We start from the raw sequence: 23,595 nt of genomic DNA, 5'->3' as shown, positions 1-23,595 counted from the left end.
ATGAGTGAGTCAGTGAATCATTTTGAGTCGTTCATGACCGAAATCTACCAAGAGACTTTATAGTGTTTAAGCATTAAAAGAACAAAGCAGATCTATAGTCTTCCTTCAGTCTGAGCATTATTTTTCATCCAAAAAGACAACAATAATAGTCTAATAATAGTGAGTTTCAATAACGTCCTTACCTTCTCCTTTATTAAAACTTGCATAGCTACAAATCTACTGACTTCAGTATAAGAATTATTAACACAAAGCAGATCTACGGTATCATTTTCATACAGTAGCCTATTTAAACTGCTGAGCATGGCTTTTATCAGAAAAGACCACAATAATAGACAAATAATAATAATTTTGAGTTTCAATAATGTTCTTTCGTCATTGTAAAGCGCATTTCACATGAGTTGAGTCGAGGTGTCAACGCTCTTTCAACGCAAGCGTCAAGAGTTGCAGAAAGCGTCACAGAGGGGCGATTTTACGAGTTTGCCACGTAAAAAAAGCGGGAAGTATGCACAATAAACACTGAAAACGTGTATTTGGAAGAGTGAGGAATAAAAGCTTGCAGTTGCGTTGATAGCAGAAAGTAATAAAAGGACTCGTTTATGTTTAGGTCTAAGCGTTTTCTTGGTGAATTTAAATTAGTTCAATAACTGGGGTCTCTGATATTCGTAAACGATAAGGTCATATTTAATTAAAAGAAATTATGAGACATTCAATGTCTCTTCACAAATTTGGACAGTTTTTAATTATTTATTGTTGCTTAGTACTCTCAAAGACATTATTGGTGAAGCAAAAACGTGTGTGTGAAAAACACTTTGGTGTAAAGTGACGTCACTTCACAGACTTCAGTGTATTCTGCAGCGCTGACGCGAGTCATGTGACCCTTAACGCGTATAAATATCAGTCACTTTTGCACATTAATCATTGCTCTTCACAATCACAAAAGTGACCGATTATGGTTTCAAAACGGCGAATTTCTCCGAAAGATGAGGAGTTTGGATCCCTGAAATTATTATTATTATTATTATTATTATTATTATTATTATTATTATTATTATTATTATTATTTTCATGCATTTATTTATTTTGTGGAATTTGATAAATTTCCACGGCACACCTGACAATCTTTCACGGCACACTGGTTGGGAAACACTGCGCTAGAGGGACGTCTAGGTGTTGTTTTGTTGTTGTTGTTGTTTTCAACGTCTCGTGCCGCGGTTTTAGACTCCGAGTAAGGTTTTTAAAAAAAAGTGTCAACTTTTGGTGCTCTATTCGTTGCGCTGCGTGTAGCTTTTTTAGAACGCTTTCGGTCCGTCCAGACTGATTTGAAGGCAATTGACCGTAATGGACAGCAGATGGCGGACTAACCCTTCTCTCTGTGGGACAGAGGGGAACCACCTGGTCATGGACTAGAAATGGTTAAGCTGGTGGAGTTCACTTGCTTTCTCTCGTTGTTTGGAGTTAACTCTGGGTTGATAGAAAAAAACAGCGGCAACACGGAGATGCTGACCGGAGGGTTCCGGTTGGTGTCAATGACATGAGCAGAAAATAAATTATGGCAGGGAAGCTCAGCTGCAACGCGTCTTTAAATACTCCCGTCGCATAGACAACCCGCATTGTTGAGAATTTTATTTTTTATTTTGAACTGTAAGCAGCAAAAATGCGCGGGGCGGACCGCGGCAGCAGGTCTGCCGTGATTGTGCTCTGCCTGCTGGGATGCGATATATGGACGGCGGCCGCTAAAACACTGCAGGAGGACAGCGATGCCAAAGGTAAGAGACACGCCGATAAGACCCGCGAATGCACTGCTTCAGTTCATGGTTATAAAGAATTTTATCCAGATTTATATGAGCTTTGTTTTGGCTTTCGGTGTGGCATTGCTTGAGCTAACTGTTAGCAATTTTAGCTCGCAGATAATAATGAAGAAACAGTGCCGCTGATGTCTATCAACGGCCATCACATGAAAAACATGGGACGCATTACGGGTTAAGTCAGCTTTTTTTTTTTTTTTTAACGACGCAAACTTCGGTAATTGTTCGTTGTTAGGTTACTTTGATCCCCGTGTGTTACAAATCTCAAGCCAGTCTTTTGAAATCGGATCTTTGTGTGTGTGTGATCCTTGTGCAGCGAGCATCACTGCAGCCTCTAATGCAAATATACAGCACTAATTGTAGTTCCATTACGGGAACTAAAATAAATAAAAAATAAACTAGAAAAATGCTCTCAGAAATCTTAATGGCCCTGGTTTATTAGTCTGCTGATAATTTGACATTATTATTATTATTATTATTATTATTATTATTATTATTATTTTGTTTCAGTATGTAATGTATAAAAAGTAATATATTATTGCTACATCTACAGGTATAGTTCATCCAAAAAGGAAAATTCTGTTGTTCTAAACCCTTATGAGTTTATTTCCTCCATAGAACACCAAAGGAAATGTTAGGCAGAATGACAGTCTCAGCCACTATTCACTGTTATTCTATGGCGAAAAAAAAAAAAAGATGCAATGAAAGTGAATGGTGACAGGTCAGTCTCTAACATTCTGCCGTAGAGAACAATATAAGGGTGAGTCATTTATGGTTTCAGAGGATTAAGACACCAGATTTTTTTTTGACAGAGAGCCACGTGTGGGGCACCCCACGACACTCCTGCTTGTCCACTTTAGTGTGCTGGTGAAGGAAGGTGGAAAGAAAAAGAACAGCCCTTGCCATATCATGAGTTCACATTTTTACATTTTCATAATCCATTTATCATGTTAATGAAGCAGTGCCACAAACGGCAGGTTGCAAGGACCTGTGTAAATGACATAACAGTTGGTAAAGCTCACCACTTGACAGCAGATTTATTCAGCAGTTCACTGAAAGTCAGTTTGGTTAAATCTTCCATGTCTGATCTTATTATGTGAGGGATACCCAAAAAAAACCCACATCCCTCTTGATGGACACTCCTCCCCCTACATCTCTTCAACGACTCCTGCTGCTGAGCACAGGCAGTGCAGATGGTCTGTTGCTCTCTGTTCTGTAGGACAGTAGACTGGCACATTGTATGCTTTGAGTATGCAAAACAGAGCTTTGCTGCCTTTTGTCCGGACCGTTTCATTTCCTCATCACAGGGACCTGGAAAGGGAATGCTGCACTCAAAGAACTGAAACATGGCTGTTGTTTGATAATGAAATTAAGTATTTAGATTAAATTAATTTATGAGATGAACACAGTTATTTTAAATCAATCTGAACTAAATTAACAGGAACTTAAACTCAATTGAGGTGTGCTGAAACAACGAAAACGTTTTGGTTTCAATCAATCACGTCTTTTGCGCATACTCCGATGGAATCCCTTTCCAATCTGTGCCCAAGACAGCAAGAGAGCAGGCGGAATACTCTGGAATTGGTAAGTCAAAAAGGTTTTACCATCCTTGTCTTTATAGTGACTATAAAGTGTAAGTCTTGTTAAAACCATTACAGGTCAACTTTTTTTTAAGCAGTTATTTTACATGTAAAATTTTAAATTTGACATTTAATATTGGCATTTTTGAAGTAGTCACATAGTCAGCAGCAAGGGCGTAGATTTGGCTTGAACATTGGGGGGGTTACAGTGTGAAGAATTTACATGTACTTGTACTTTTTGGGGGGGATTACCCAGCATATCCGGGAAGAGGAATTAAATGGAGGAAAATGTGTGCTGTTATTGATATAATTCAACATTTCCGTGGTAATAATTTGGGTCTAGAGGTCTTTTGTAAGGGTTATTTTGGGATAGTTTGTTTTCAGCAGGTCATTATTGTTAGGTCGAAGAACACAACGTGTCTGACGGTGGGTTTATCTGGCAGGTTTAAGTGTAGTTATACTGTAGTTAGGGAAATGACTACACCAGCTAGTCGACTATTAAAAACAGTACTCTAACATCGCAAATAAATTTTCATTTGAGCATTTCCATCCCGTCAGCAGTGCTGAATTACACTATTTTCCTCACATCTTTCACCAAATTCCGCAGTTACAATTTAGTCCATTGGGGGCGCTGTGCAAATGTGTGGTCAAGTTGTTGTATGAGAGAAGAAGATATAGTGTCTTTCTAAAAATATGTATTATTGTCATTCTTATTAAATACTACTGTTGGTATTCGGTTCTTGCAAAGGTCAAGGTATTATACATTACATAGAAATAACGTGGGAGAACCACCAAAATATGTCTCATTTAAATGTTGAAAAATGCATTATATTTTGGTAAATATTTTGTCTCTGTTTCATGCCCAGACAATCCCATGATGATTACTGTGATTTCTTTTGGCAGGTTACAAAAGAACATAAAGGACAGCTGTTCCATGCTTTGCTTAGTACACTTCTCATATGGTAAGTTGTATTATGTTCTTAAAAAGCTTAAGAATAATGTTTTTAAAAAGCATTAGAAAAATAGTAATTAGTTAATTACTACAATAGATTTATTTACTACACATTAGAAACTTTCATGTGATGTACTGTGGGTGGGTACACATCATTTATTTTAATTAAAACTCTTAATAATTCTTAATAATCTTAATTATTAAAACAGTCTTATGATATAGAGGTCTGTATTGATCAGCTGTGAATTGACTGTGTAAGTGATATTTATACTTTTTTTTTTTTTTTCTTTTTTTTTTCTCTCTAGTGATTTGAATGTGGCCTTATAAAGAGTGTGGAACATCAGAACCTAGCAGGTACAGATTGTTAAAATATAAGTTATGCCATGATCTAGTGTGGTCTAGTCTGTTTTGAACTAGTCTATTTTAAAACTTAAATACCCAATGTAATATTTACTTTTGTTGCCTTTTTTCTTTTTTAACAGATCAATGCTAAGTTCTTGTGAATGACAAAAATCCCTTTAGAGTTGAAGTTTTGTGTAATGCTTGACCAGCATTCTGACAAGCTGATGAAGTTGTTTGGTAGTAAGGGTGCAGTCCACGGTAAAACCATCATGAAACCCATTTCCTGGTTGGTACATAATAAGGATTTATTATTTATGTACATGGGTATTCATTTTCTTTGTGCTTCTTTGATGTCAGATGTGTGGATTATTATTATTGTTTTTTTTATACCAGAAATGTATGTTCCCTTTAAATCACATGCATATTATCAATCTAGCTTTTCGCTGCTTTATTTTTTAAAACAGAATAACGGTATAGGCCCACGATGAGAGTGCATCCTCAAAGCATTGTGTGGATACTTGAATGAGGACCATGAAAATCTCATAAAGGAATACAAGGTAGTCAACTGCAACTCTCTTATAAATCATTTTACTGTGTACTTATCTTAGTTTTGCAATGAAGCATGTTTTATTTGTTTTGTCTGGGCACAGGACTGCGATGGCCCGAGTGCCTTAAAAGAAATGAAGCAGATGGTAATGGTGATCAATGTTGTTTGACATGAAAATGAGGAACCAATGGATAAGCCTGTGGACATTGGTGTCGTGATCGAAGGGGTTGTAGTTCTCAGCTGTTTGAGGAGTGCAGCCGTTGCAGTGCAATGTTGTTTGGACTCATGTATGCCTTGGACCTTAGCTGTGCAAAATAAGTCAAATCTACATTTAAGGTAATCCAGAAAGTGTTTTTCAGCCTGGATGGACACAGACTTTCACCAAAGGTGCAAGTCCTAAAGAACATGTTACAATAAGTCACCAAATATTAATTGCGTACTGGGGACTGGCACAGAATCTGCATAATTATATGTTACATGGATCATAATTTTTGGTCAGCTTCTTATTTTGATATTTTGTGTTATATTTATGTATTTATTTTTTAGTCTTTTATTTTGGTATTATTTTATTTTATTTTTTTTTTTTTGCTTAGTTTGCCACATGTAATTTGGGTGGCAAAGTATTGCCTTAAAATATATTAAAGGGGTCATGAATTAGAAAATCAAACTTACCATGATATCTTGACATATAAGAGTTCATAGCACTATAAAAACATACTGTAAATTTCAGAACCGAAAACTTCTTCGTTAGTCCAAAAAAGGCTTTATTGAAACCAAGGTGCCAAAATGGCTTGTTCTCTACTTCCTCCTCACTATTACGTCATAGTGAGGTATTACATCAGCACAGGCCAGCCTCTGCATAAACAGATCAATGCCTACTTTATCGTTGACACTGCGAAGGCCTGCCCTGTCTTGCGGTTAGAGTAGAGCAGAGAGATATTTTTGGAGATAAATTTCCACTTGATTCCATTAGCCCAGATTAATTTCAGACAAACCTATTAAATTATTTGGAAATTGTGTGTCATAATTAAATTAGGTTGGACCAACAATTTATTTGTGTGTGTGTGTGTGTGTGTGTGTGTGTGTGTGTGTGTGGCCTTGAATGGGTTTTGCCTTGCAGCTTTGAATGTGATTGGCTGCAATTTTTAATCCAAGGTCCTCAATTAGAATGTAGTTTGACAAAGCTTTGAAAACAGTTGCTGTAACTGCCTTTTTGTTTTTATGCTCCACACTGTATTTAAAAGAGTTTGAAAAAAGGTTGTCAAACGGTACTTAAAATTACTGGTTGAAATTACAGACTGAAGGCTAATTTTTAACTCCACTGTTGTTACTTTTCTTTTGTAGTATAACCTCATTTAATGTGTTCTTAAATTTGTTTTTGTTTTTTAAATAGCCTAAAATGTATGTGACTATCTATAGTTTTATTATATTTGAATTTTGTTGCTACCATTTGACATGCTCTCTCTTTAATGTAAGGTAATAATAAGCAATCTTCTTAAACATGTTTGGACTGCCATTTATTTATCTAACTAGCCCAATTATAATTTAATACACACTAGTTTGACTATTAAACCGTGGAAGGCTGCAATCTGCATGATTGCTGCATGCTTTAAAGTGAATGGCTGAAGCTGACTGGTCATACACAGGAGTGCTGTTGTTGAAATGTAAAATTTTAAACTGGCTAAAGTGTGTGTTTAATAGTCCATTATCGTATTAGCATATTGTTTGCTGTGGTAACTAAATTTGGTATAGAGAACTGTCAAATTTCACAGGTGTCAGTACCGACTACTTAAATTTTGGTGTTGTGACAACTCTATTATACAGTATATTGAACTTCAGTTTAAAGGGATAGTTCACCCAAAAATGAAAATTCTCTCATTATTTACTCACCCTCATGATTTCCCAGGTGTGAATGACTTTTTCATCTGCAGAACATATTTGAAGAAAAATAGAAAAATATCTTAGCTCAGTAGGTCATCTCAGTAGTGGATGGTGATTTCACTTTTTAAGCTCCAAAAATCACAGACAGCATAAACGTCATCGATATCAAATGACTCCAGCAGTTTTAGAAGTTGTCTTGTAAAGCGATAAGATCACTTTTGGTGTGTGTGACGAGGAGGGGGGTTTGGCCAGACCTTGAACATGCGCGCCTGGCGCTGAGTTGCCCAATCAGCGGGAGAGGGATAAAGGAGGAGCTGGGGACGCAAGAGAGACATACGCGGCCGCTCGTGTGTGTGTGTGTGTGTGTGTTGCTGTGTTTTCAGTTTGGTGTTCTGTCTATTTAAAGTATGGTTGAATGTAGCTACGGCTCCCCCTTCCTCCATGCCTATTTTGCGAACTCGTTACACTGGTGCCGAAACCCAGGAAAGGAGGAAGCGAGAGTCGGATCCATATTCAACAAAACTTTAATTAGACAGAACATCAAACTGAAAACACAGCAACATAAACACACACACACACACAGAGAGCGGTCGTGTGCGTGTGTGTGTGTGTCTCTCTCTCTCTGGCATCCCCAGCTCCTCCTTTATCCCTCTCCTGCTGATTGGGCAACTCGGCACCGGGCGTGCATCCTCATGGCCCGGCCACGCCCTCCTCCTCGTCACAGTGTGAAAAAAAGATCAGTATTTAAGTACTTTTTAACTATAATCAAACGCATCCGGTAAGCTTCACAAGAGGGTTGTAGTTCAAGCTGACTCTTGTGTGACGTATTCACATTGCCATGATACAGACGTATTCTCATGTTCTCCACTCGATTGAGACATCCAGGATAAGCACACAAATGCACCATTGTGAGTAAAGAAACCGATAAATACAGATCTAAACCAAAACCAACCAAGCTACTGTACAGCGTTCCTCCTTCTCACTTATAAACCAAATGCCAAATGTATAAACGGTGCTGCTCTTCCGGCTTTGACACACATGACTCGGTTCTCCCATGTCTCAAGTGCCAACGCGACTACGTCACGCACATACCGCTGCTGACTGGAAACAATGATTTTTGAGTTAGACAAATATTTAAGTACTTTTTTTTTTTTTCTCGCACAAATCCACCAAAAGCGAACGTGTCGCTTTAGAAGGTATTAATGGATGGTTGGATGACATTTATGCTGACTGTCTGTGATCTTTGGAGTTTCAAAAGTGAAATCACCATCCACTTGCATTTTAAGGACCTACTGAGCTGAGATATTTTTTTATTTTTCTACAAATGTGTTCTGGTGAAAAAAGAAAGTCATATACACCTGGGATATCACGAGGGTGAGTAAATAATGAGAGAATTTTCATTTCTGGGTGAACTATACCTTTAATGATAGTGCCATATAAATCTACTCTATTTAATGCTGAATATTGTGTTTAATAGTGCTATTGGGAAAATAATCCTAATGTCAAATAGCATGTCTGATTTGATTTCATCAGTAAATTATTATTATTTAGCTGGATAAGCATGCACTTCCATTAAGTATGCATTTTGAGAAGAATATTTAGATGAAATCAGAGACAATTTTATTTTCGAAAAATACAGTTTTAATTTAATATATTTTAATTGTATATAATCAGTGATGGTATCTAAGCAGCATATGTATCAAACATAATTCAGTATTTTCAGTAAGCAGAATTATTAGCTAATATTTCCATTCGGTGTCACCATTGCCCTGTTCTTGGCAGACTTTTAGTCCCAGTACATCTCTGATGGATCATTTAGCACTTCTAAAAACAGTACTTTTTGCTAAATTTTAAATGAAAAGCACCATTTTGCATATGTATTTAAAGTAGTTATAATAATAATAATAAACTTTCAGTCAATCTTAGGAAAGAGCCTAGATTAAGACCTCTAATCAAAGATAAACTTCATGGCTGGAAATGAGTTTGCAAAACACTGTTAAGTAAACTATACTCTTGCTGGAATGATACCAAAGTCACAACAAAACACTGTTGTATAAAATTACAATTACGTACTGCAAACCATTTGTGTTTTTGTTTGTATGTTTTTAATGACACCCATGTTGACAATTGTCCTCATACCGGTAGCCAGATATTTACTGTGAGCAGTTTATAGTTGTCACACACGCATCCAAATACAGAGACTAGATGAACCCCTTAAAAGTTTTCTGCTAAAATGCACTGGGAGTTTTTGTGGTGTAATCTCTAGATTTTGGGTATTGCTGTAGTACTGCAAAAGGGGAGGATGCAGGGTCTATTTGTTGCCCTCAGAATTTCATGCATGGGGGACCTCTGTTATTTTAAATTTTTAATTATGGGTTCATGTTTTCAGTGGACATTAAAACTAGACTGTTTCCCATGGGCAAGCTAGTCAGACAACTGTCTCTCACTGCCTTTTTCCTTCAGATTCATGCATTATCTTGCAAATACACATAGTAGCACACTAAATATGACTATTTAAAGATATTAAGAGGCTTGGAGAGTTTAACAGTTCTTTTACTAGCACTTACTTGGCCTATATATTCAGTGCCATCATTTGTCCTTATTTTTAAAAATAGTGTTAGTTTACTAATGTATAATAAACAAAAGTATGAGCATTACATTTGATCGTTAACACAGATTATTCGTTTATTTACATTCAAATCTAATTATACGTGGAAGTATTTGATTCAAAGTTTCATCGGAATGTAGCCTACTTTCATGACCTGTTATGCATAACGTTTATAATGTAATAAGGGTTGTTAATGACTTTTTAGTGAAAATTATCATGAAGTGTGGATGTAATCTAGGCCTGTATGTAGAAAGATTCTGCACACTTTTCAAGTCTGTGAAAATAAAAGAAACCATTTTTAATACGACTGATGTTTTTGTTGTGAAGATGTTATTAATGGACATGTTTGAAGAGGAAAGCCACAAGAATTAAAACAAATATCCTCATGACAGATCTGAGGGATATTCCTTCCAATGAAATTCTACCAGCCACATGCGGAATTAGTTATTCTGTATGTGGCTGCTCTGAAAAGGAGTTTTATAACTTTGAGCACTGCCTAAAGTGGGTGAATGAGTATAGAGCTATATAGAGTATAGAACACACAAACACACTAGGTGTCCTTTTATAGAGTGAGAGAGAGAGAGCTAGTCTGCTTCACATCTGGAAGCCATGCTTGTTTCATGTTTTAGAATACTTTCACCTCAAAATGAAATCAGTCCTGGCTAATTGATTTAATAATTAAAACTGTAGTTACAGTAACTGCAGTTACAGTAACACAACAAACACATTAACATTTTTTATCTACTAGTATAAAGTTTTGCTTTCAGTCAGCAAGCATTATGCAATGACCAAATAATAAGTACTTATTGTATAAAATGTATATAGCTAATATATCGTCACAGTCCGATGAAAAACATGTATCTCCATTTTTGGCAATTTTGACTTTTTAACCACAGACGGAATGTGTTGAATTAACATTTCCTACTGTTTGAATTGTGCATCGAAATGACCAATGAAAAGATGATGAATCAGGTGATCTGTTTTACAAATATCTGCATTGGCCTTGAGAAGTTTCCATCAAAATCGCGTATGCCCCTTCATGTTTTGAAGAGTGTCAACTAATATACCTCAGCTGTACGGCTGAAGTGTAGTGAAGAGGTTGCCTACATCGTGCTGTCTCTATGAAGTGACAACCGAAGCCATTCTTGCACGCACAATGTTATGTGGCTTAAAAAGTAGACCATACCGGCAATATATGGTTGCCAGATTTCCATCTTTGCGAAACAGTGAAAGCTAATTCTGACACCAGAAAACGTGTCTCGAAACCAAACTGTCCACTCAATAACCGGACTAGAAACCCTAGTCATTAAACTGGTTTCGATCTAAAATAGGAAGTGAAAGCTCAGATTATATCCAAAAATAAATTATCTAGCAATCGATAACCTACAAACTGGGAACACGAACAGATAGACTCGAGTCTGTAACTGAACATGTGCTATTGGAACCCATGATAAGAAAACCGTGTATGTCCACGTTCGCTAACAAATACCCATGCAAGTTCAATTAAAATATCAAACGGTTCACTAACAGCTGTGTAACGATAGAATTCTATTTATGGTGCTAAAAGTGACTAATTATGTTATTTTCTATTCATTTTGTAAGATTGTTTATGAGAGAGTTTTTCAGTGCTCTTGAAAAATAAAATTTTTTGAGATACGTGCTTTTCATCAGACAGCCACGATATGTAATTTTAGCATCTTTTAAATGACTGCAGAAAAGGGATGGGCATTTTGGTAATTTTGTCTACTCAAGTACTCAAAGTAATTACTTGAGTACTTGTCATGTACTGGGGGAGAAGGGGGGAGAGGCACGTAGACATGTACATACTGTATATGTCCGTACAAAAGATGGCATAATCACAATATAATGCATCATATTTTGTCATTATTTGAAGACTCGCTGGCAAACTTAATGACAATGCTCAGAACAGCATGATCACACTGGATGTTGGCATGTTGTTTCCGATACTTCCGGTACCCTAAGATCGCCCACATTATGCCAGATCTCTAACAAGCGGTATCTCCTATCAGACATGTTTAAATTGGCTCCAGTGTGTTTACTTTCCACTGTGGCGCGACCAAATGTGCATTGCGGTTCAGAATGGGATACCGCGTTGAAACCAGGAAGTAATTGCTTTGCCTAGTCAGTGACAGGTATGATTTGGAGGTTGCATTTTTCCCTCTAAACATTACAGTTTTACTCAACTGATGGTTAGGTTTGGGATTTGGGGGGGGGTTGGATTGGATTGGGTTGGGTTGGGTTGGGTTGGGTTATAAAATATGCATTCATCTTTACTGTGTTACTGCCTGTACAGTTTAAAACAACTCTTCAAAACTTGATTTTGGTGCCTCTCCGTGGAGATTACAGCTGGAAAATGGAGCTCACACGTGCACATATGCCAAAACACACTCACCACTTTGGCCACTGGGGGCAGTGTTTTAAATTTCGGTAAGCACAGACCGATTTTAAGTAAAGAAAAGTCAACCTACTCTTTCGATTTAACTGTGAAATCAGTCTGCTCAGAAAGCGCGTCTCTCCGCTCTTCCTTCAGGTTACTGTCATTATCTTAAGCACGCACTACTGTTTTAATCACGGCTGTTGCTGTTATTTATGCTGCCTTCCATTCAATTCGGAGAGTCGGAACTTCCTATTGGGAACAGTACAATAGAACACTACTATATGTCGGACTTCAATTTGGAAATTTGTGCGGAAATCTTCAACTTTGATTTCGCCAAGATGCAGGTGTCTGATGTCACGCAGACATGTCGGCACACAGGGAGATTTACAGAGTCAATGATAAACATTCACTTTTATTTATTTATTTTTATTTCTCCCCTTTTCTCCCCAATTTGGAATGCCCAAATCCCAGTGCGCTCTTAGTCTCAATCCGGGTGGCGAAGGACGAATCTCAGTTGCCTCCGCATCCGAGACCATCAATCCGCGCATCTTATCACGTGGCTTGTTGAGCGCGTTACCGCGGAGACGTAGCACACGCTATTCTCCGTGGCATCCACACACAACTCACCATGCGCCCCACCGAGAGCAAGAACAACACGTTATAGCGATAACCTCCATTAGGAGGTTACCCCATGTGACTCTACCCTCCCTAGCAACTGGGCCAATTTGGTTGCTTAGGAGACCTGGTTGGAGTCACCCAGCATGCCCTGGATTCGAACTCGCGACTTAAGGGGTGTAACATTCACTTTTATTAAATAAACATCGAGTCAAAGTTCCTACAATACATGATAATAAAACTTGTTTAGCAAACATTTGCAGAGACAGGTGTTAATAACATGGTTAATTATACTCTCCTCTTTCTTTCTTTCTTTTGTAAACCTGTAGAACAAACGCTAGCATTGCAGCATCGTTTATGAGTTTGGTTGCTATGAGATGTCTCTGTTGACAATCAAGCTACTGCTGAAAATTGTGATTAAACTCAAAATTAATTATACGGCTCCTCTTTGACGCGCTTGTGTTTAGTTGTCACTGAAGTTCAAATTTTGTGGAAAGTCATTATCGATCATTGTTTTTATGATCAATCATTGGTTACTTCCGAGTGCACGTGACCCTCCCTGCTGCAGAAGGGTTTCTGTTCTTGAAAAAATTATTTTTATGTATTTGAACATTACAATGTAAGGCTGAGATAGAACAAGTTTTTTTCTTAAGTGGGCTGTTCTCTGGAATGGGACACATATTTCATACCAAGAGAAGCAAAGTTCATGACCTGAAGAATATCAGCTGCCTTTATCAACTTTGCGGTGTGGGTTGCACCAACTAAATGCTACTGTATATATGTAGATAATAGATGTTATTTACAGACAACTTTGCTTTGGTACAGTAGCTTGATACTGTTACTCTTGTCTAGGTAGCCTAAAAGAGGCTTAAAGTTTGTTTTTCTGCATCAAATGATTGACAGTGTACAATGAGTACAGTGACTGCACAATGGTACCAGAATATACTAAGTATTGCACTGCAAGAATTTGCCATTGGTCTTGAATAACAAAATTACTACATGTATCTGTAATTTTGTGTGATCCTAACCCTCAACTTGTTGGGAATATACTGCTGAATTTAAATTGCTTCCAAATAATGTCATCATTATTTTGAGAAGTATTCTGGTTGTGATCAGTGTATATTAAATGGAATGAGGGTTCAATATCTCTATCTCCTCCTTCTCACTTTCTGTCTCTGGGGCACACCCTCATAAACCAGCTCACACACACACTATAACCTTTTGTAACCTTGACCGTTAATATAGGGTTTTCACATGAATCAATAATATGGTTTCTCGAGGTTTTCCTGAGCAGAATCCAGCACATTGACTGATCACTCTCATCATTACATCACACAAGATTCTGCTCCAGGGGTTAATGAATCCTGCCTTAGGGCAGGCGTAAGTGCTGCTGCTGGGCTGGGTATTAAATGTCTATTAGCCCTTTTCCACCGAAACTGCGATGCTTCTTGTGCTGAGCCTGTGCCTCGCTGGTACACGGCCGGGGCAATCTGGAGCCTATCATAAACTGGCCGTGCTTTTCCACTGACCTGAGAGCTGAACGGTGACGGAACGGGTTACTGTCTACATGGTAGCTTCACGTGACTACCTCAAACATAAACAAACATGGCGTGTCACAGTATGTTTGTATACAGCTTTTCCTCTGGTTTTTGAGGACATATTTTAACATTCGGGTTAATGCAATCCATTGTTATTACATTGCTCAACACGATTGTCAGAGACGACATCTACGTTTAAGACAACAGGTATTGTAATTACATTATATTGTATGAACTATGGCTTAACTTGCTAAGTTCTGTAAACTGTTACAGTGGAATCATTATTAACATTGGTGTAGCAGATGGTTGTATTTGGATTTTTGCCATAGCATATAATATTACTGATTGAGAATCCCACCGTTTTACTTAACCGATAGCTGTGATCTTCCAAATTTAGTGAGTAGCTAGTCAAAAATCCCCTTACTCAACAAAACAATGCACAAAATAAGATGGCAATAGTGAAAGAAAAAGTAACAAAGTTGGCAAATATAATAACTTACTGAGATCAGCTGTAATAACTTAATGAGATTCACTGTTTATCACGAGCATTACTGGCTGATTTCAATGCCCCGGTAAGTTAGCAGGCTGGTCAGTGTCCGAGTCCAAAACATCATTACTCCGTCCACTGTCGCTTTTGCTTATGTCCTTCTTATGTCTCTGTACTCCCTTAAGTGTTTTTCAATTTGCTTGTCATTTGGTTAGTTGTCCGATTGAAGACAGCGTGCATCATTTCGTGCTGTATCTTCATTCTCATAGAGTATTTTTTGCCTTTGAGATCTCTCTAGTTTATCTTGGATGTTCGTAAATACCATATCGCAAGTAGAGCACTCGTTTTGTCTTGTTACCTGAATGCTTTTTATGTCTGATAATTTTGTGTTTTTTTTTTTTTTACTGTTGTTATAGAGTGAAGAAGTACTCCTTGCTGCAGACAGTAGCTACTGTTGTTGTTTGGGAAAACTTTACCGTGGTGTAAAAACCCCGTTCCCTGACGTAATTGGTTCCTGCGTAGAGACCAGCAAGCTGAACCATGTCAGTGGAAAAGGGCTATCTGTGATTTCTGCTCATGAGTGGGTTGTATTTAGGTGGAATCTGGTTGGTTGAATTTGACCTGGTGACTTGGAAAATATTTGAAAAATTGTAGATAAATTCCGCTGAGTATTTTAGCAGAGCATAGTTATGTCAGTATTTTTAATAATTAATTTTGGCAATATTAGTGTGTAATTTGATAGTGAATCGTCGCACATTCTATCTTCCACCAATCACACTTATTTTTACTGTCAGGGCAGGGACCAGAGTCACAGTGCTCTCATGGGCATGCAATCAATTACATACAGATAAGCTCCAAGACCGCAAATTTTTAAAGAAATGGATGTCATCAGAGGAATACTGTGATTTAAGGTTTGCATCATTTTCTCTCAATTATAAACATGTGTATTGTCTTGTAAAATGTTGACAGCTGAAAATTGTCCATTTGTTGAGTGTCCTGATCATTAGCTTTATAGCTAACCTGGCTGACTGTACGAGTCTGCTATTTTAATTTTAACCTAGTTTCTTGACTGAAATGTGTCATCAAAACCTTTACTCTTAATGTTACTTGGCAGATCCAAACAGACACACTACTAGACACTATACAAAAGATCAGTAGTACAGATAGTGTCTTTAAAACATTAATCATATTAGATGATCTTAGGAGCACAAACCATAAATGAATACCCTATATTACACAGGGTACAAGAATAATTTGGTTTCACATTGTTAATGTATAAAAAATTTTTTTTAAATTAAGTAATATTTCAAAGGATTTATATTTTTAGCACTTAGTGTTATGGCAGACCAGTCTAATGTTACTCACAATAAATAATTGTTAACCCTGTAAAACAATGCGTATTTCACTTATTTACTCAGGAAGTATATGGGCTGTGAGATACAGGAGAACAATAATAATAATAAGAGAGTTGCGAGGATACTGGAGAACTGGTGCTCTCTGCTCCACTTAACAAAAAGATGGAAACAGTTGTGGGACTTTTGCGCTACTGGTGGTAAGACATCACATAGCTCCATGGCCCAATCTTGTTTATGTAACGTTCTTTTCTATACAGTAATGGACTTGTTTTTAACATGTAACTGTTATTTTTTCCAATCATTTGTACAAAATGCAATTACCCTGACAAGGATTATCCATCCCAGACAACTGATACAACACCATGACGTGGCAATGAGTATGTTTATGTACAACAAACTCGAGCAAAATGCAAGCACTCCAGTTGTAATGTTCAATTCCAGTGTTTGTGTGTGTAAATACATGCACTGAAATTTATTGTCTTTTGTAGTTACATGCATGACAACCTGTAATTTTTAATCAAAAAATCATACCTTTTAGCCAACAGACTTGCTTTAAAATGTTTTTTTAAAAAAACAGTGTGGCGGAGAGAAAATGTGCCCTGTCACTTTAAGGATCTGCCACCAATCCCAAACCTGTGAGTATAAAATGGCTGCTCATTTGACTGCACCAGGTGTGTGAGACAAGTGTGGGGTGAACAGAGTTAATGCATGGAGAAGTTTGCCCAGTGCATGTGTGTTATCAGGAGTGCCATTGGAGTGAGAAAAGAACAAAGAGGACTACAAAAAGGTACTAACTATTGCTTAACATTGTTTGCCTGGATACAAAGAATGGACCAAACCATCTAACCATTGACTCAATGTTTAAAATGGAGTGGTGTGAGTAGCAGAGGATTCCTGACCCACTGAAGTGCTCTGTAGTAGAGTTAAGTTGGATACAAGTGTCTTAAGTGCCAGGTGATCACCTAGACTTGCTGACCTACTCCATACCCTCATTTGTGACTCCCTCTGCGTGCATGAAGCCTAAAGCCTAAAAACTCCCTCTTTGCACCCAAACGCTTGCACACACACACACACACACACACACACACACACACACACACACACACACACATACAAACATATGCATACATTTATTTGGGGATGCTTACTTGTTTTTGTTTATTGTTTTTTTTTTTTTTTTTTTTTTGTGCCATTCATCCTTTTGCCTTTAATTTGTGTGAGATCTGTTTGCCTTTTTTTCTTTTGAAATAATACATAAGTGACAAACACAAGTTGCTTGTGTATTCTTTGAGGTCAAACAAAACAGTGTTCGTTTTAACATTGTGTAACAAGTGGCTTAGAGCTATCCAGGGTCAAATTACACTTGGTGACAGGCCTAAACCTGTCTGGTGCCCGAATGTATCTGTTTTTATTATTGAATTTATTTACATTTATTCTGGGCACCTCCACCATTACAACACTTTAAAACCTATTTACCTCAAAATGCCTTGATAGAACTCAAGATTTGTCAACTAAATTACAAAACATATTTTGTCAAATGAGATGAGTCGTCATTTGTACTCTTATTCATGTTGTTCCAAACCCAAACAACTGATTTTCTTCTGTGGGAGGAACTCAAAAGGAGATGTCGGAAATAATGATGGGGACTGACAGCCTTGCTTTCATTTCAGCCTCATTAGCAGCATCTACATTTTACAATGTATTCTCATATTCCACAGAAGAAACTAAATGGTACAGGTTTTTAAAAAAAAACAAGGGTAAATGACAATTTTCATTTAAGTCAACCCAAAGACAATGTTACAGTTTATTTAAATTTTGTATTGCACTTTAATTTCAAGACCTGACATTGTAACTTAAAAGAAATCTGACATAACAGAAAAATAAAGAATATCATCTTGCATGTTTTAAAAGGTGTCCTGTATTGGAGCTGGAACCACTGAGTTTTGGAGTAGGTGAGTCAAGTGCTCAAAGTTGATGGGCAGTACACAGGGGAAACATCTGAAAATGATGGCAATAACCAATGAGACAGTTATCACTGTCAGAACATGATGCTGTATTTTAAAAAGCGATCCTGTAAAAGTACCTCCTAAAACATTCACACAAAGTGCTAAAATACAAAATTTGAATAAATATTACTTTACAACTGCTTTTATTAAATACATTAACAATGTGAAACCAAATTATTGGCATAGCAGATCTTGTACACTGTGTAACATAGGGTATTAATTTATGGTTTGTGCTCCTATGGTCATCTAATATGATTCATGTTTTATAAAGCCACTATCTGTACTACTGATCTACTGTCTGTACACTATCTATGTGTCTGTTTGGATCTGCCATGAAACATTAAGAGTAAAGGTTTTGACAATGCATTTCAGTCAAGAAACTTTGTTAAAATTAAAATAGCAGATTCATACAATCAGCCAGGTTAGCTATAAAGTTAATGATCATGACACTACAAATGGGCAATTTTCAGACAATACACGTTTATAACAGAGAGAAAATTATATGAACTTTAAATTACAGTATTCCTCTGATGGTGTCCATTTCTTTCAAGTTTGCGACCTTGGAGCTTGTCTGTATGTAATTGATTGCATGCTCATGAGAGCTCTGTGACTCTGGTCCCTGCCTTGATAGTAAAACGAAGTGTGATTGGTTGAAGATAGAATGTGCTACGATTGGTCTGAATAATGTGGCCATTATTTAATTGGTTTGAGTTGACGATGGGTGGAGTCCACCTATTTGTAGATTTGTGTGCACTTCTTGACGCTAGATTTGTTTCAAAATCGACAAATGCATGTAGCAATCCACAAATGAATGCTGGACTGAGTTGTGTTTGTGAGTTTAAAAATATATTTACAAATCTCTATTTATTTGTGAATTCACTTTATTTTTGTAAAACTAACATTTATTTGTGGATCTCATTCAATTTATTTGTGAACCAACTTTCTAATTGTAAATCTCTTTCTATTTGTATGTTAATATGCAACAGTTCTATCTCCATACAACTCTTCTCTCTCTCCCTGTCATGTGGAGCTCACCGAAGTAAAAACAGGAGTACCATGTGAGCTTAAACAATTGTAATGGTGTGATTTAGGATGTGATTCATGGAGCAGCTTTACCTTGTGAAAGTGTGTGATTGCGTATTTATTCTCTCGAGGCTTGTAGTATAAAGCTTATGTCCATTTGCAGCTTTCATAGAAATAATATTAAATAAAAACAGACTGAGCCTCTGCTTTCTGATTTCATTAGTCCTTTTAGTGTAGGAGAAAAACACAGGAAAAACATTTTGTGGTAGAATCACAATGGATTACAATCAGTGTTTGTGATGATATGCAGCTGAGTGCGATGAAAACATTGAGGGCTACGTTTCCCAAAAGCATTGTAAGCCTAAGTAGATCGTAGAAACCATTGGCACCAATTGTCTCTATGATCAACATAAGCTTGCAATGTTTTTGGGAAATGCATCCTAGATCAGCTTGAGGTCTTGTCAGTTCTTCAGTAAAAGAAGCAGCTCATTGGTTTACTTGAAAAGCCCGCCCCGGTGACAAAGATTTTTCTGTTACATTTGGATCCTTTTTTCCCCCGTTGCTGGAACTATTAACTCAGCAGGGAGTCCTGGCGGCCAAGTGATTAATGAACTCCCTCTGGCTTTGTCTCCCACTGCCTGGCCTCCAGTTATGTTAATGAAGCTTACACCTGTAAATCACTGGGAAAATCAGCTAGTGTGGCACCGTCTTTATTTAGTCTTCATCACCGCAGGGTATGAGACACTCAAGATCATATAGTGACTTATTACACTGATACTCAAACTATTCACATTTCCTTTATCTCCCTCCCTTATTTCTGTCCTCTGTCCACTATTTCTGTCCACTGCAATGCAGCATCCTGAAAGTTCTGCATGTGCACATTCTGCACAAACTATTAAAGACCTCCCTCTTTATCATGGCTGAAAAGCTGCAGTTGTACACATGTCATCCTGCTCTTGTAAGGCAGTAATAGGAAGTCATGCACTTTGACATAGCAAATTAAACACAATGTAACTAATACAATTTTTGGATTAAACTCTGTCTGTACACTTCACCACTGCAGACAATTGGGAATTGTACCATTGGGCTCATATCATATATATCACGTTCTGTAGTCCTGAGGTGCTTTTTTGTTGGCTTGTTTCCTGGAGCCAGCTTGCTGAAGCTGATGTAAAATGTATATAAAACCATTTCGGTGTACTGCAGGGCTCTACATTAACACTTTTTGAAGGGGCAGTTGAAAGAGAATTTTACTTGTCTGACAGAACAAGTAGCCTGATTAAAATGTATATGTGATACAGGCCTGTGACACTTATTACGAAGTTCATATTCTGCTGTTGAAAATAACGTAATTTTAGGATATAATTCGCTAGCAATCTAATAATAGCTGCATGCTGTTTGACTGTAGGGCTGAAACGATTAGTCGATATTATCGACAACGTCAACAATACTTTATTGTCGACAACATTTTTTGTTGTCGAATAGTCGTTTGATTTTATTTAATATGAGATAAAATGAAACTAAAGATGGCGTGTGAGAGGAGCACTTCAGCACGCGCCTGATTGAGGAGAGGAAGACAATTCACAGTCCAGACACACTCCATACTTTGCAGGTGATGTAGATCGCACAGTATGAGGGAATTATACAAAAATAAGTAAATACAGAAACACTTTCGTTGTGAAATAAAGCAGAGCCAGAGCTGCCGTTCCGCTTAAGCAAAACTTGTGTGTCAAGTGCCTTTTAAAGGTGCATTCAGTAATTTGGGGCTAATTTAAAAAGTTTTATATATTAACAAATGAATTATGTTTTTGTGAAGTGTGATCTGAATGGTGTACACTCACATGAGATGAAGACTGTACTCGTAATAGTTTTCTATAAAAAGTGTTTTATTATACATGGTGCCCATCTACCTCCATCTCTATGAAATGGCATACGTGTTCATTCGTTTAGTATCTTGGCACAATGATTTTTGTGGATTTTGAATAAACCATAACGTTTGCTTGGAAACAAAATTAGTTCTTCAATACAGTATTTATGGACATGCTAAATTTTATCATCAAAAACAATTCTAATCTTTCCTTTACCATAACATTCTGTATCGCTAGTTAATTGAGGTTTATTTCACGCTAAGCAATTCTCTAATAAAGGTAATATCTGTCTTTAGAAATAACGTGAAACATAGACAGTCTCCAAAGATGATTGATATGAGGGACAATAATAATTTGTCCTTAACTGTAGAAGTCTGTTCGCTTTAATTCTGACGTTTGTTTTTAGGCAAAGCAATTATATTATAGTAGTAATAAATAACTTTAGAAATGACTTCAAACACCAACATTTTCCAGATGCAAAGGTTATTCCAAAGCTGGTGGGGGCAGCAGAGACGATCATGCTGATCCACGTCGATAGATGGATGTACAGCATCTAACACTGTCGTATCAGTAAAGTACACGAAGAAGAGCAATGCTAACGCTAGCTAGAGAACTACTGAATGCCCCTTTAAAGGAAGCGTTATATCTTTAATGCATCCTTTATTAAAGTTTAAATAATAAGGAAGCAGTTCATGTAAATAAGTACAAACTCTGAAACTGGCATTTCTCTGTGCGTTCAACGGCACTTCTGTGAGTCGCGTGAAGTGATTATGAGACATTGAAGATTGAAACTGCATCCCTGTTGATGCGCTCTCTCGCACAGAGACACCCATCTGTCACGTGCGCTTGCTGCAGCTAGATTATAACGTGATGGCTCGCAACGTATTGAATCATAATATGCCAGATGGGCTGATTTGAGTATTTCTGTAACTGCTGATCTCCTGGGATTTTCACGCACAACAGTCTCTAGAATTTACACAGAATGGTGCCCAAAAAAAAAAAAAACAACATCCAGTGAGTGAAGTTATGTGGACAGAAACACCTTGTTGATGAGAGAGGTCAACAGAGAATGGCCAGACTGGAAGTCTATGGTAACTCAGGTAACAGCTCTGTACAATTGTGATGAGAAGAGTAGCATCTCAGAATGCTATTCTGAGATACGTATTGGCGCTATTTTGGCAGCATGAGGGGGACATACACAATATTAGGCATGTGGTTTTAATGTTGTGGCTTATCAGAGTATGTGTCACTGTGTGTTTCTTATCGTAAAGAAAATTGGCAATATGCAGCTTTATTAAGAAGAGAGAGTTTGTTTTTGTGAGTTAAAGATGGATCGAAGAGAAAAAAAAGGTGAGAGAGAAAGAGAGGTCTTGGCCCATTAAACACTGGAACAAAATACGTTTTTGATTTGACGTTTTCCAAGATCAGTATCTAAAACTCTTTTAAAACAACATACATTTACTTTAGGAGCTATAATGCAGAAGAAAAATGTGTTATCTGAGAATGTTGAATATTTTAAAATATCTAAAATCCTTAAAAGATGCATTCACCTGAGAAGCAGCATATATGAAATTTAGACTTGCTTTCAGAGAATATATCTTGAATATGAGTATATTTTTTCTTTACTGCACTGGCAGAAGTATAAACAAGTGAAAAAATACACTGGCATACAAAATTTATGTAAAACACTTATATTCAAGATACATTCTCTGAAAGCAATTCTTAATATCTTATATGTTGCTTCTAAACTAAATGTATCTTGTTTTAAGGATTTTTAGACAATTTTACATGGAAAACAAGACAAACACAATTGCAGTAATTTTTTTACTGAATTAAACAAGTATTTTTTTTCCTTTAATTCAGTGAATGTCATTTAGAGGTATTTTTAAAAGATGATTTTGTCCTTATTGTTAGTAAGCACGTTTAATTCAACCTTTTATCTCGGGGCACAAGCTGAATAGTCGGTTAAAAGCGAATGATTAATCATTGCAATAATTGCCCGAATAGTCGAATAATCATTCTAATAATCGTTAGATACAATTATTTTGATAATCGAGGTTAGTTTCAGCCCTATTTGACTGACAGGCAGCTTATGAGTGTTCACTGAACATGTACGAGTGTTCTAAAAACGCGCTTGAATACATTTATAAATTCCACCAGAAGGCCTGCATTGCTGAGGTATTTATGTAAACAGTGAGTTCTGTAGCATAAACAATAGGGGGAAAGCGGATATGTATATGCTGTGCATAGTAGATCTTCCAGAAATTGCATGATATAAAATGTAGATCTAATTTTAAAGAACTGTGAGCATCCCTGCTGTAAATCAGGGATGCACCGATACTGAAGCTTTTAGACGGATCGGGTATCGTTCCGACGAGCCCGATTCAAATCCTATACTGTTAGTCATGTTCGTTACTGTCAATGACATAAAAGAACCATTAAAACACAAAGTAGTTCATATGACTCATGCATTTTATTCAAAGCCACTTGAAGACGTGCAATAGCTCTGTGAATCACAAAAGGCTGTGTTTTATAAGTAAATATATAAAATGCACGCGCAGCCCCAGCGCGTCAGTGAATGGCGCTGCTC

At 37.1% G+C, this 23,595-nt stretch overlaps 1 protein-coding gene across 2 annotated transcripts in view; it reads left to right on the top strand.

The window, feature by feature from the left end:
- The first annotated feature begins 1,450 nt into the window (after positions 1 to 1,450).
- The window catches only part of LOC127452996 (protein FAM171A1-like), a 55,707-nt gene continuing 33,562 nt past the window's right edge, over positions 1,451 to 23,595 (top strand). For both annotated transcript variants that reach the window (XM_051718954.1, XM_051718955.1), the window contains exon 1: positions 1,451 to 1,766. In XM_051718954.1, coding sequence (XP_051574914.1) covers positions 1,655 to 1,766 — 112 coding nt within the window. In that variant the 5' untranslated portion in view covers positions 1,451 to 1,654. The remainder of the gene's footprint in view (positions 1,767 to 23,595) is intronic.

The sequence above is a fragment of the Myxocyprinus asiaticus genome, chromosome 15 (assembly GCF_019703515.2).
Source record: "Myxocyprinus asiaticus isolate MX2 ecotype Aquarium Trade chromosome 15, UBuf_Myxa_2, whole genome shotgun sequence".
Taxonomy (NCBI): Eukaryota; Metazoa; Chordata; class Actinopteri; order Cypriniformes; family Catostomidae; genus Myxocyprinus; species Myxocyprinus asiaticus.
The sequence above is the reverse complement of the archived record's forward strand: the minus strand, read 5'-3'. Positions and strand labels throughout refer to the sequence as shown.